The sequence below is a fragment of the Papaver somniferum genome, chromosome 5 (genome assembly GCF_003573695.1).
Source record: "Papaver somniferum cultivar HN1 chromosome 5, ASM357369v1, whole genome shotgun sequence".
NCBI lineage: Eukaryota > Viridiplantae > Streptophyta > Magnoliopsida > Ranunculales > Papaveraceae > Papaver > Papaver somniferum.
Window position 1 is genome coordinate 70,491,804 of NC_039362.1, and position 12,639 is coordinate 70,504,442.

Consider the following 12,639-nt stretch of genomic DNA (forward strand, 5'->3'; position numbering starts at 1 on the left):
CGGCAGTATGAGAGGCAAGTTTCAATTCATCAACTAAAAAAAAAACTAAATGAATGAGTACGTTCTCACCTCTAACTGTGCAAGTCTCTCGTTCACTTCCTTCATACTGTCCCGACACTCTTTGATAATCTTCTTATAATGGGTCTTGACAGCCATCTTTGTCTTTGTCGCTCCATACCCAATTCCTCTCAGTTTTCCAGGTTTGTCGTCACCAAGACCTTTGGAAAGAAGATCATCTATCACAGATGATCCAATATCAGCACCATGCTCTTCTGCTGCTCTTTGAATCTTTTCCTGTATTTGTGTATATGTAACCCGACTAGTCAAATTTTTGCATCATTCAAACACATATAAACCAGATAAAGAAACAAAGAAAGAAGATAAAGAAGATAAAGAAGAGTTGAGTTCTCACCAAAGCCGCCACAACACCAGGATTAGGTTCCTTTCCTTCCTTCTGTTTGTGACCCGTTGTCCAAATTTCGACTCTATCAATCTCTTCTTGTGTTTTCCGTTCCTTTTGTTGTAAACAATATGTTAACCCAGCTAGTTAACATATGAACAATTTGAATACAGTGTACCTATAATGAACAAAAGAATAAAAATACAGAACATACCATTTTATCCTCGAGTCTCGCATAACCTAGTCTGCTGATAGTGTGTGGAGTGGTGTGTTTCTATCTAATTTGTTACATCCGCAATCTTTTTGTCTGATAAAGTACGGAACATCGTTAAATAACAAGACATCACCAAGAATAGTGAACTTGCAAGGGCTTAACGCCAAAAAAATTAACTTATTGTGATTTAGCACTTACTCTGAATTCCTCCGAGCAAACATGTTTTACGAACTCTTCCCACTCATTAACAGTGTCATTCTCTGGTTTCAGTGCTGCCAGCCTCTTCTCTCTTTCTTCTTCCTCTAGCTCATCTAAGGCGAGTATCTTACCGGCTTCCCTTGACCTAGCCTCTTTAAGATAACATCCCATCTTCCCAAGATAGTAGTCTTTATAAAACTCATCGATAACCAACCTTTGCTGCAAATACAAGCAAAAGAGTTAAAAGAGTTATAGAGAGAATGTATAAATCTTCTTGATACGTTATAAAAGTAAAAGAGTTTAAAATTTGAAGAGTTAAGAAATTACCATGACAATCGACCGTATGTTATCTTTGCTTCTTTAGGGACAAGTCTCCAATCCTTGTGTGTTAATGGGATGTTTCGCCTAACTAAAACTCCCAACACACTTGCAAGCTGCACCGAAGAATCACCAATGGGCTGATCCTTACTGTTAAAGCTAACAGCTTCCTTGCCATTCTTATCAGCTGTTAGCCCTAGTGCACTCATCCTTGTTGGGCCACGTGGAACGTACTTTCTTTTGGGTTTTGCCTGCAAAACCCAAGTGTTTTTGCAGTTAATAAGCAAAATAGTTTAATGATGGAAAAACTTACATAAAGATACAAATGAAAATCTTGGACAGACAGTCATACGTCAACTTCTGTTTCATTTTCATTTCCCACGTCATGGTGCTCGCCATCGTTCTCATTTTCCTTGTCTTCATTCTCCACCTCTTCATTTTCCTTCTCTTCTTGTTCATCATCTTCATTTTCTTCCTCGTCTTGAAGATATGAGAAAGTATCATTCACATTCCTGAGTTGCACATTCGGACATGGCCCTGAGTACAATTTCCGCTTTGCACTTTTATGATTGTGAACAACTTCACTACAGGGTGCAGCTTGAGATGCTCATGATGTGGACTGTAATGGTTGAGATTGTTCTGGTTCAGATGAACTTTTCATTTTCCTAGGTGATGATCGTGTTGGAGTTGTCTTTTCAGCGGCTGGTTCAACTGCACTTTTAGTTTTCCGAGGCGACGATCGTGTTGGAGTAGTCTTTTCAGCAACATGTGGTTCCTCTGAACTGTTCTGAGTAGTCTTTTCATCATATGAGGTTCCTCTGGAGTGTTCTTAAACCTAGGGGATGATCGTCTTGGACTCTTTCCGCTATCAGGACGCTCTGAACTCTTCTTCTTCTTCTTAGGAGTTTGTTTGGCATGAGACTTTTTACCCTTGTCTTTTAAGATGATCTGCAAAATAAACTAAACTAGGTTAATCAAAAGGAGATGGTAAATAAAATAATTGATACAAATAAAAAGAAACTGAATCACACGAGATTTGTTAGTACCTTGAAAGGAGACAAACAGACGCTTTTGGCTTGCTTGTTTACTACCTTTTTGGGAGTTGGGACCGACTTGTTGCTCTGTGCTTCGTTGATAACCTGTAACATGAACTAATGTAAGTTAATCAAAAGGAGATAAAGAACATCGTTTACACTAAATACATAAACTGAACCATAATATATATAAGTCTTTACCTTTTTGTTTACCATTGCAGACAAATTGGTCTTCACCTCCTTCCACACGTACGCAACTACTATAAAAAAGAACCAAAAAGTCAAAACTACAAACATTCCACCATACCTCATCAGATAAGAAATCACATTCAAAAACTGGATTCAAATTCCTCTGAGCACTTCCACTTTTAGTAGACTTGTTCATCTCCAGTAGTTGAGAATGAAGGTCATCTAGTACTTCTTTTGAATCCTTTATCATCAGTTCATGATATCTAATACAACTTTAACAGAGTGAATCTGTTTTCCTAAAGAGTCTTGAGAGTTATCATGAAGAGAAACATCATGAGTTTCAGTCATTAATGATGCACATAGTGCTAAATCACCAAGTGATGACCCTTCTTTTACTAATTTCTCCATTGCAGTAATATACTTCTTTCGGACACGGAGAAGCTATATAATGATGGGAGAAAATCAAGGAATAATTTGGTTTATGGAAACCGAAACTATTTTTTTCCGAAAATAAAAGATATCTAATATTTTTTACTTAAGAAACAGTTGTGAACAACCTGCCCAGATTTATGCTTCCTCACAATCAGAATTTTTGGGCAATAAGTGAGGATGCATTCTTCAACACAATCAGTTTGTGTTGAGGTGAGAATTACTCTCACCATAGGTAACAAAGACATCCTTTGGATGACTTATAAGCACAATGGACTGTGCTTCCTTGCGTTCTTTCTTCCTCTTGTGATTGCATGATTTTGCAATTTCTCTTTGAGATTTAATAAACTTATCAGCCTTCAAAAATTTTATCCCCTTAAGAAGAGCCTTGATAAATCTATTTTGATGGAGGATTCCACGAGAGATTGTGGTGTGGTTATTTCCTCCATTTAAAGAACGTGATGCCCTATTATCAGAAGTACTTGTTTCTGATACGTTTGGTAGTTCACCAAATTTTTCTTTTTCAGATTTTACCATACATGTTTTATCTTAACGAAACTTCAAAAGGTTTTCAAGTTCCAGGCTTAACCTTTTATTTTCCTTAATCCCCAACTCACATTTTTCTAGGAGTTGATTAGACTCCTTGGAATCATCATAGTTAGAGTTGGCAAGAAGTGCATTGCAATTGGATATTTCTTCATTGGATTCTTTCTCCGGAATATCATCAAGGGTGGAGACATACGCCCTATTGCACTTTCTAGTTCTTTTGCTGGAATAGTGTTTTTCCATATGTCCGAATATTCGACACTTAAAGCATTGAACTTCATCATTACCCTTTTTATGGCAAACTGATAATATATCAGGAACATGTTTATCAATAGATAAGATGTTCTTAATCCGTTGCGCTAGAATCACAATAGTCTAGTCAAGCTCCTTTTCAACAGGTGCCTTTATTTCCTGGCAACGTCTCTTAGTTTGATTCTTCAGCAGAATTTCTCTATCAAAGATCTTTAACTTTCCTACAAGAGAGCTTCGAGAAAGTGTAAAAAGATCATTTCCTTCCATTATAGCATGTTTCTTAGACTCGTATCTGGATGGTAACGATCTGAGAATTTTGCATACTATTTCCTTTTCAGGTATTGCCTTTCCAAGGAAAAAAGATGCGTTAGTAATCTCAGAAAGTTTAGAGTTAAACTCCTCGAAAGTGTCGTTATCATCCATATTGAGATGTTCCCATTCAGATGAAAGGGAAAGAAGTCTAGCTTCCTTTTCAGATTCATCTGCCTCGAAGCTTCTTTAGAAGTTCTACAAGCCAGTACATGATGTAAAAGATCATGACTAACTGCATGAATGATGACATTCAAACCATCAGAATTCTGTTTTGCAAGAATCCTTTCTTCAAGAGTATAGGACGCTAGGCGTTTAAACTCTGACTCCGAATAGTCTATCGGACGTTGGTATCCGTCTTCGATTAATAACCATGTATTAAAATCCCGAGATTTAAGAAAGGTCTTCATAGCTGATTTCCATGATGGATAATTAGTCCCATTAAATCTTTGTGGTACGTTAACTGAATCATTCATTAGATTCATTCTTATAGGTTGGATCGCACCAAACACAGATTGTTAGATCTTTTCGTGTGTGACTGCTCTGATACCAATAGAAAAGGCGAGGGTACCCAAATATACCTCAAGCTAAAACTTTTCCTACCTATAAGTCCTTTCTCCGAAAGTGATTGTCTATGGACAGAGTCGAGACAATACAACTGATCGGTTCACACTTCGTGTGATCGTCTATGGATACGAGATCGAGACAATACAACAACGAAGTATGTTACTTGATAAAACGGTTCGTACTTTACCAAACACAATAGGATTCACTTATCAAGTAAATAGGAATTAAGTTTTGTGTAATTTACTTTAATTATAATAAAACAATTATAATGCGGAAATATAAAGTAAATGACACATCAAGATTTTGTTAACGAGGAAACCGCAAATGCAGAAAAACCCTGGGACCTTGTCCAGAATTGAATACTCTTAGGATTAAGTCGTTACACAAAATTACACCTAAATTCGTATAGTTGAGACCAAGCAACTAAACCTATAGTTCACCTAGTTCCATCTGTATTCCCACGCCTTTGGTTCGTATTCCAAACAGTAAAGGAACAACAAATCTGTTTGGTATCAACTCTCTTCAACCAAATGATATGAGTCGGACAAAGGCTCTTCCGTTTATCTTAACATAAACTCCTTCACATTTTGCCATTTATACTTCCGACGATCGAATTTTCTTGTACTTTCTATAAAAGCACTAAAATGACATTATTAGCCAACTATCGATTCCTAACTAGTGGAAATATGACTATAATTTTGTAGCACTTGCGTGCATATCATTTGGGTCGTAGGAACTCTTAGTTGTGGGTGAGATCAACTAAGGGAATCAAGTGCGTAGTATCCTGATGGGATCAGAGACGTAAGGAGCGCAACTGTACCTTGGATCAGTGTGAGATTGATTGGGATTCAACTACAGTCAAAAACGAAGTTAGTTTATAGTAGGCTAGTGTCTGTAGCGGCTTAATATAGTGTGTTCAATCTGGACTAGGTCCCGGGGTTTTTCTTCATTTGCGGTTTCCTCGTTAACAAAACTTCTGGTGTCTGTGTTATTTCTTTTCCGCATTATATTTTGTTATATAATTGAAATATCACAGGTTGTGCGTTGAATAGATCAATTGTTAAATCTAAACTTTGGTTGTTGATTGAAATTGATTGACCCTTGAACATCGGTCTTTGGTACCGTTCAAGTTATTTCTCTTGTATTCAATCAGGCTCGCAGATTTCTATTTGTTTGAGTGAGGATTGAATCGAGAAATTGAGATATAACTCTTTGATATACTTTTTATTAAGATTGAGTCTGACTGTCTAGTTGATTCTCTTAAAAGTATATTGGAGTTAGTCCATACAGATTGCTAAGAGAAATATTGGGTGTGGATGTTAGACCCGCGCTTTTTCAAGTGTAAGCGTTCCAGATTCGTTAGGTTTGTTAGACTTTGTCTATTACAAACAGATTACCAAACCTAGTGTTGATGGTGGTTTTTAGCTTAGGATTAAAATCGTAAAACTGTACAACTGACATGACGTCACTATGACCATTAGCACATTTATTAAATCAATCAGCATGCCTACGCAAGAATTACCGGGGTACCTTTTTTTATGGGTCATACTCCACGGAGGAACCCTTAACATCGACTGACATCATCTATGCCAAACCCTAATTCTCATGCTACCGCGCCAAGGCATGCCAACCATGCCAGTCGCACCACTGTGCCAATGGAAAATCATGCAAGCCGCACCACTGTGCCAATGGCACGTCTACCGCACCAAGGCACGCCAACCATGCCAGCCGCACCACTGTGCCAATGGAAAACCATGCCATCCACGTCTACCGCGCCAAGACATGCCAACCATGCTAGCCGCACCATGCGCCAATGGCATGCCAAACCCTTGGCCCCACCATGCCAAGCCAACCGCACTTTGCCTTGACCCCAACCATGCTAGCCGCACCATGCGCCAATGGCATGCCAAACCCTTGGCCCCACCATGCCAAGCCAACCACACCTTGCCTTGGCCCCAACCATGCTAGCCGCACCATGCGCCAATGGCATGCCAAACCCTTGGCCCCACCATGCCAAGCCAACCGCACCATGCCAAGCCACATGTGCCAATGGCATGCCAACCACCTCGCCGCGCCACGCCATACCGGCCTTCCCTATGCGGCTACCAAAACGAAGGCCTGCAACAGTCAACGACCACTTTTTCATCTAAGGTGCAGATCTTAGCCGTCCAAGGTTACCAGCTAACGCATGGCAACCTTTGGCCCTAGTTTGGTCGCGCCTAAACAAAGCCAAAACCCTAACTTTGTTCCCGCCTAAACTAGGCCATATTAAAGCCATACTGATCATGATTTCATGCCACTGGCTACCAAACGAAGGGTTGCAATAATCAACGGGTACCTTTCCTCTTAAGATGCAAAATCTCGACCGTCGAAGGTCACCACCGAGCCGGAAAGTCTCCCAAGCTCAACTTGCCAGACAACAACAACGTGCTACATGTTTTCCATGAAAACACTCGAGACATCAACGCATATCACAAACTGGGGGATGCTCATTGGGTATTGGTTTGGCGGTTTACAGCATGCGGCGTACACTACGCCCGTTATAAGAAAGTGGCATAAGGATGAGGCGGTTAGTAAATATAGGGAGTAATGGTGAAACACTTTCTTTTATGGAACATCAATTCCAGGCGTTACTGGTTACCACCTCCTCCCATTTACTCACCCGTTTTCCATTTCTTAATGAGACCAGAGTACGTTTCACTTCGACTTGTATAAATAGGCATTACCTATTTCCACCGAACAACAAGTTCAGGTCAGGAGCATACAACACTCAGAAAACATTTGCTAGCTTTCCATCTGTTAGCTTCCCACTTTCTGATACAAGTCGTAGAAAACTACTACTCTTCCAGAATCAACTATTCTGGTCTCAACACTTTCTTCGCTTCCCTCCCCAAAACCAACCCTTCTCCTTCACTTTGTGACCGAAGCAAGTCTGGAACGGCCATTTCTTGGTTTAGGCCGGATTTGTACAGATTGACCTCTCGAATCTAAAGTACTCCCTTGCAGTACATTGTTTAGGGTTTAAATTCGTTTCTCACCCACACACCCGAAATTACCAAAATCAGCAGAAACCGTTTTCACCCTCAAACACCTAGTTACAAAATCAAAACGGAAATCAAATAGGTTTGTATGTTAGAGGCAGATTGGTATCAAAAGTTTTCACTGAGTTTGAAGCAACTCTTAGGCCATAAAGGACGTCAGTTAAGGGAATCAAATGTATGGAACTTGCGAGGTTTAAGAGGCGTAATGAACACGACTGCAGTTAAATTGCTTGGAGGGTTAATTCGGTCTCAAATACATTCCAGCCTGAAGTCTGATATTATGTTAGTATCTGTAGCGTTTTAATATAATGTGGTTTTCAAAGCTGGACGAGGTCCCGGGATTTTTCTGCAAGTGTAGTTTTCCTCGTTAACAAAATTTCTGGAGTCTTGTGGTTTTCTTTTCCGCATTATATTGTTTTATTTTTATAATAGGAATGGAAAACTAGTAGGTAATCAATCTAGATAGTTTGAGTCCTTATTAATTGAGATAAAAAAACAAAACTCATTCTTGTTGAATTCGCATTTTAAAAGATAGATTGCAAGTTTCGTACTTGTTAGAATTCAGATCCTATTAATTCAGATACGACTAGATTGATCTTGGATATTGATTTTTGAGACCGTGTTATGCAATCGGGTGCATAGACGTTTGTTCTATACATATTGATTATGGAAGAGAAAAGAGAAAAACTCTACATACATATTGTTCAAGGCTCTTTGTTTCAAATAAGAGTACTTGCAATTGTATTGGATTTTGTCTATACAGTGTTTAAAACTGTTTGTGTATGAGTGTATACGACAAGTACAAAGATCATAAGATTGCATCAAAAAATCTAGCAGAAAAGATAACAACATACCATGAACCCGCCAATTGAAAAAATTATGTGGTCGATTGAACCGGCCCATTAACCGTGTTTTTAGTTCCAAAATGCCAACAATAAAAACTAACCGGACTAGTTCGGGGCCGGTCCAAAACCAAGCCGTAGCCAGACCGGTTTAGGGCCTGCCGATAATTTTGGAATTAAACACACATTTGATTGACCGAAATGTCAAACGAATTTACAGTTTACCTAGCCAATTAATGCATGAATTTTTGTTGATCCAAATTTTTGCTGCTCGCAGAAATATTAATTATTGACTAGGAGCTCGACTCCAAGTTTAAAACATGTTAAAAGGCGAGATGCACCAAGTTTCGAAGTAGGAACACATTAATCAATTCAGCTGGTCACTTTGTTATAGTCTTAAAAGCGGGTTGATTACTGGGATATATGCTATTAACAAAAATGGACCTACTTGGATTCATAAAGTAAATAAGTTCATACTGCAAACGTAAACGATGACGTCTTTGGAAGGAGTCTGGAAGTCATAAACCTTATCGTGGTTGTCGATAATTGATTGACATATAAAATCAAAGTACACGATTGTTTAAAACGGTACGTGAATTGCTCTGTATTCAAGGAAAACATGCCTCAAGAGAAACCGTACATTTTGTCACGAAATACATAGTAACTTCAACCAAAAAAATAAAATCTTACACTGAAGTGAAAACTGTCATATAGAGCAAAATTTGATAAGATACTGCATAAAACAGGGCACTCGACCTGTCTTAAGATACTGCATTTCAAAATTTGATAAGATACCGCATAAAACAAGAACACAATTCAAAAGCAGGGCAGTCGACCCGTTGTCATTCTAGAACCAACAGAACTTTCTTATGGTTGCTATTTTTCCAGAACATCGAGATCGAGTATCCAATTTATCTCTGTGGTGGAAATTGACTAGTCCAATGAATTATATCTTGGGCCTTATTGGCCGCACCCCTATTTGATTGTGTTCTAGAAGACTATCGACAAGATTTCAAGTTTATATCCCCCACATGGTACTGCACGAGTACGACAAGTTGACTGCAACCAGAGAGGTATAAAACTGCTGCACTCCTCTTCCATACCGTGATAACAAGAAACAATGAAAATGGGTGTTGCAGAAATCCCACAGCTACTACTAGTTACGTTTCCAGTTGGTTTTGTTGGGTTGTATCTCTTGCTAATTCTCATCAAATTTCTTCACAAAGTATGGTGGAATCCGATTCAAGTAACAAAAATCTTATCTTCTCAAGGAATCAAAGGTCCTCCTTACAAATTCCTCCATGGAAATACCAAAGAAATCTTCACAAAATTACATGGAACTAGAAGCAAACCAATGAAGGACTTATCACATCAAATCTTCCCGTATATTCAACCTTTCCAACACTCGTGCATCAAAGATTACGGTACCCATATTATTGTGTGTGGGTAAATATATACCTGCTGCTACTTGACTAGCTATAACTTACTCTTTTTTTTTCTTTTTTTTTTTGTTGCAGGGAGGAATTTTCTTTGTTGGATTGGATCAAAACCTCAATTGTTTATAACCGAGGTCGAATTAGTCAAAGAGATATTGAACAATAAAGATGGGGCATACCCAAAATGGAAAGCAGAAGGATATGGGAAAAAGTTACTAGGAGACGGGCTTGTGACAGCGGAAGGAAATAAATGGGTTAGACAACGTAAATTAGCTAACCATGCTTTTCATGCTGAGGGCTTAAAGGTACTGATATGATGCTCAAAGAACGTAGATTTGTTTGTTATTACGGCAATGATTAGTTCTTAATAATTTTTTGTATATTAGTTAGTGACACTGTTTACGTAGCTAGACTAATTTTCATTTGAAGTGAGAAATTTTTATTTTCATCATAGGGAATGGTTCCAGCCATGATAGCGTCTGTTGAAATAATGGTAGAGAAGTGGAAAGCTTATGAAGGAAAAGAGATAGAAGTGTTCGATGAATTTAGAATCATGACATCCGAAGTAATATCAAGGACTGCTTTCGGAAGTAGTTATGTTGAAGGAAAGAACATTTTCGGGATGTTGGTCAAGTTAGGTTCACTTTTATCTGCCAATTTTCTTAAAATAAGGCTTCCTGTTATCAGGTACGTATGAAGTTGATTTTAGTATTTTGTATTTTATCCATCTTCTTCACCATAATCATGTGACTAATCTTTGGTTGTTGTAGAAAACTTATGCCAACGGAAGAAGACACTGAATCAGATAGGCTTGAAAGAGAAATCAGAAAATCAATTATAGGATTAATAAAGACAAGAGAAGTAAAAGTGAAGAGGGGAGAACTGGAAGGGGGATATGGGAATGATTATCTTGGAGTGCTAGTGAAAGCCTTTCATGAATCTGACGACAACAAAAAGATTTCTGTGGATGATATGGTTGATGAATGCAAAACTTTCTATTTTGCTGGCCATGAAACAACAACTAGTTTACTTACATGGACATGTCTACTTTTAGCCATTCATACAGAATGGCAAGACAAAGCAAGAAAGGAGGTCTTTGAGTTGCTTGGGGAAAACAAAATTACTGCTGATGACAATTTCCTTGGGAAACTGAAAATCGTAAGTCTTGTTTATAAATATCTATATTTTCTAGGATGCATCTAAAAGAAAAATCAAGGAAAATGATGTTATATGACCTTTCTTGTGCTTATTAGTTATCCAGACAATGGGAGTATATCACACGTTTAGCTAACTTCATTGGTTTCATTGATGTAGATGAATATGATCATTAATGAAACTCTAAGGCTTTACCCACCGGTTGTTGCACTTTCAAGAAGAGTTGGAAAAAAAGTAAATCTGGGTAACAAGATAATTCTTCCACCAAATATAGAAGTAAGCGTCTCAACCTTAGCCTTCCAGCACAATCCAGATATATGGGGAGCAGATGTCCATCTTTTCAAACCAGAGAGATTTTCTAAGGGTATCGTGAAAGCAACAAACAACAACAGCATGGCCTTTTCTCCATTTGGTTTGGGGCCTCGTTTTTGCGTTGGTTCAAACTTTGCTATCACTGAAGCCAAGATTGCTCTTGTCATGATTCTTCAGCGCTTCCATTTTACACTTTCCCCTGCTTATATTCACTCACCATCACAACGCATCACTACTCGTCCTCAACATGGACTTCAAATCATGTTACATGCATTGTAGATGTGTAAAATCTGGAGTGTTCTGTCTCCTAATTTTTTACTATGTTGAAGTTGTATTATTTTTACGGCATGGATACAGGAAAATTATCTACGACATTGAGGACATTCGTAAGTGAAGTTGCCTTTTGTTATTTTGGCTGAGCTTCCCATAAATTACTGTATTATTACGTGGCGATTCACTACAAAGAGGATATGCAATACCTAATCAAATATAAGATGAAATGTACTGTTGTTGAGGTTGTGTGCTTAATCACATTGTCGGTGTCCCTAATTTACCGATCAAAAAAAAATAATCACATTGTCGGTGTATTCTGTACTTGAGCTTCAGTTTTCAATAGGAGAGGGCAAAACTTTCTAAGCCCAAGTTTGTTCACATGCTTACCTAATATCTATATTGCAAAGCCTTGTTCTAATCATGGTTATCTCATTGTATTTTTATTGTTGATGTTAGGCAAAGCCATTAGGATTAGTCTCACATGAAATAAACAGAGTTTCTAGCTAGGTGGAGACTAATAAGTTGTGGAAATTCCTTAGTCTCACAAGGCCTTTTTTAGATCGTTGTAGATCCCCAGTTGATGCATTTGAACTGATTCCAGTTTCAAAACACTTCCTTAATCGGTGTGTGCAAGTTTCATTCATACTTTTTTTTTTAATAAGAAAGATAAATTTCATTCAAATTTCAACTCTAGATTACATGAAGTTTCTCTTTATTAAGAGGATCTAACCACATTGGACTTTCAGAAAATGAATAAGACCTTGATGTTGTAGAAATTTCATCCTTAGCTAAAGGATTTGCTGCGCAATTTGTATCTCTGGGTACAAGAATGGCTTCCCAGTTATTAAAAAATTTAAGACACTCAAGACAATCTCTAATGATTGAGTTATTCTCCCATTTAACAACTCCTACTTTTCCTTTAAAAGCATTTATGACATTGAGGCAGTCCCCTTCAATTTGCAGATTCATGATATTTCTCCTTCTTGCTATCTGGATTGCTTCAAGAGTTGTTAATGCCTCAGCCTGTTATGCATCTTCAGCTACTGCTGGAAAGCTCCAGGCTCCCTGGAATTCACCTGCATCATTAATCATCATTAGTGCCTCCACCCATACATTTGGTTTCT

General features: G+C 38.2%; 1 protein-coding gene across 1 annotated transcript; it reads left to right on the top strand.

Moving 5' to 3' along the window:
- The first annotated feature begins 9,401 nt into the window (after window positions 1-9,401).
- On the top strand, window positions 9,402-11,893 carry LOC113281855 (cytochrome P450 CYP749A22-like). The gene is made up of 5 exons (XM_026530738.1): window positions 9,402-9,763; window positions 9,857-10,080; window positions 10,230-10,462; window positions 10,546-10,933; window positions 11,090-11,893. The coding sequence occupies exons 1-5, from the start codon at window positions 9,460-9,462 to the stop codon at window positions 11,519-11,521; spliced, it is 1,581 nt and encodes a 526-aa protein (XP_026386523.1). The 5' UTR covers window positions 9,402-9,459; the 3' UTR covers window positions 11,522-11,893.
- The last annotated feature ends 746 nt before the right edge of the window (window positions 11,894-12,639 follow it).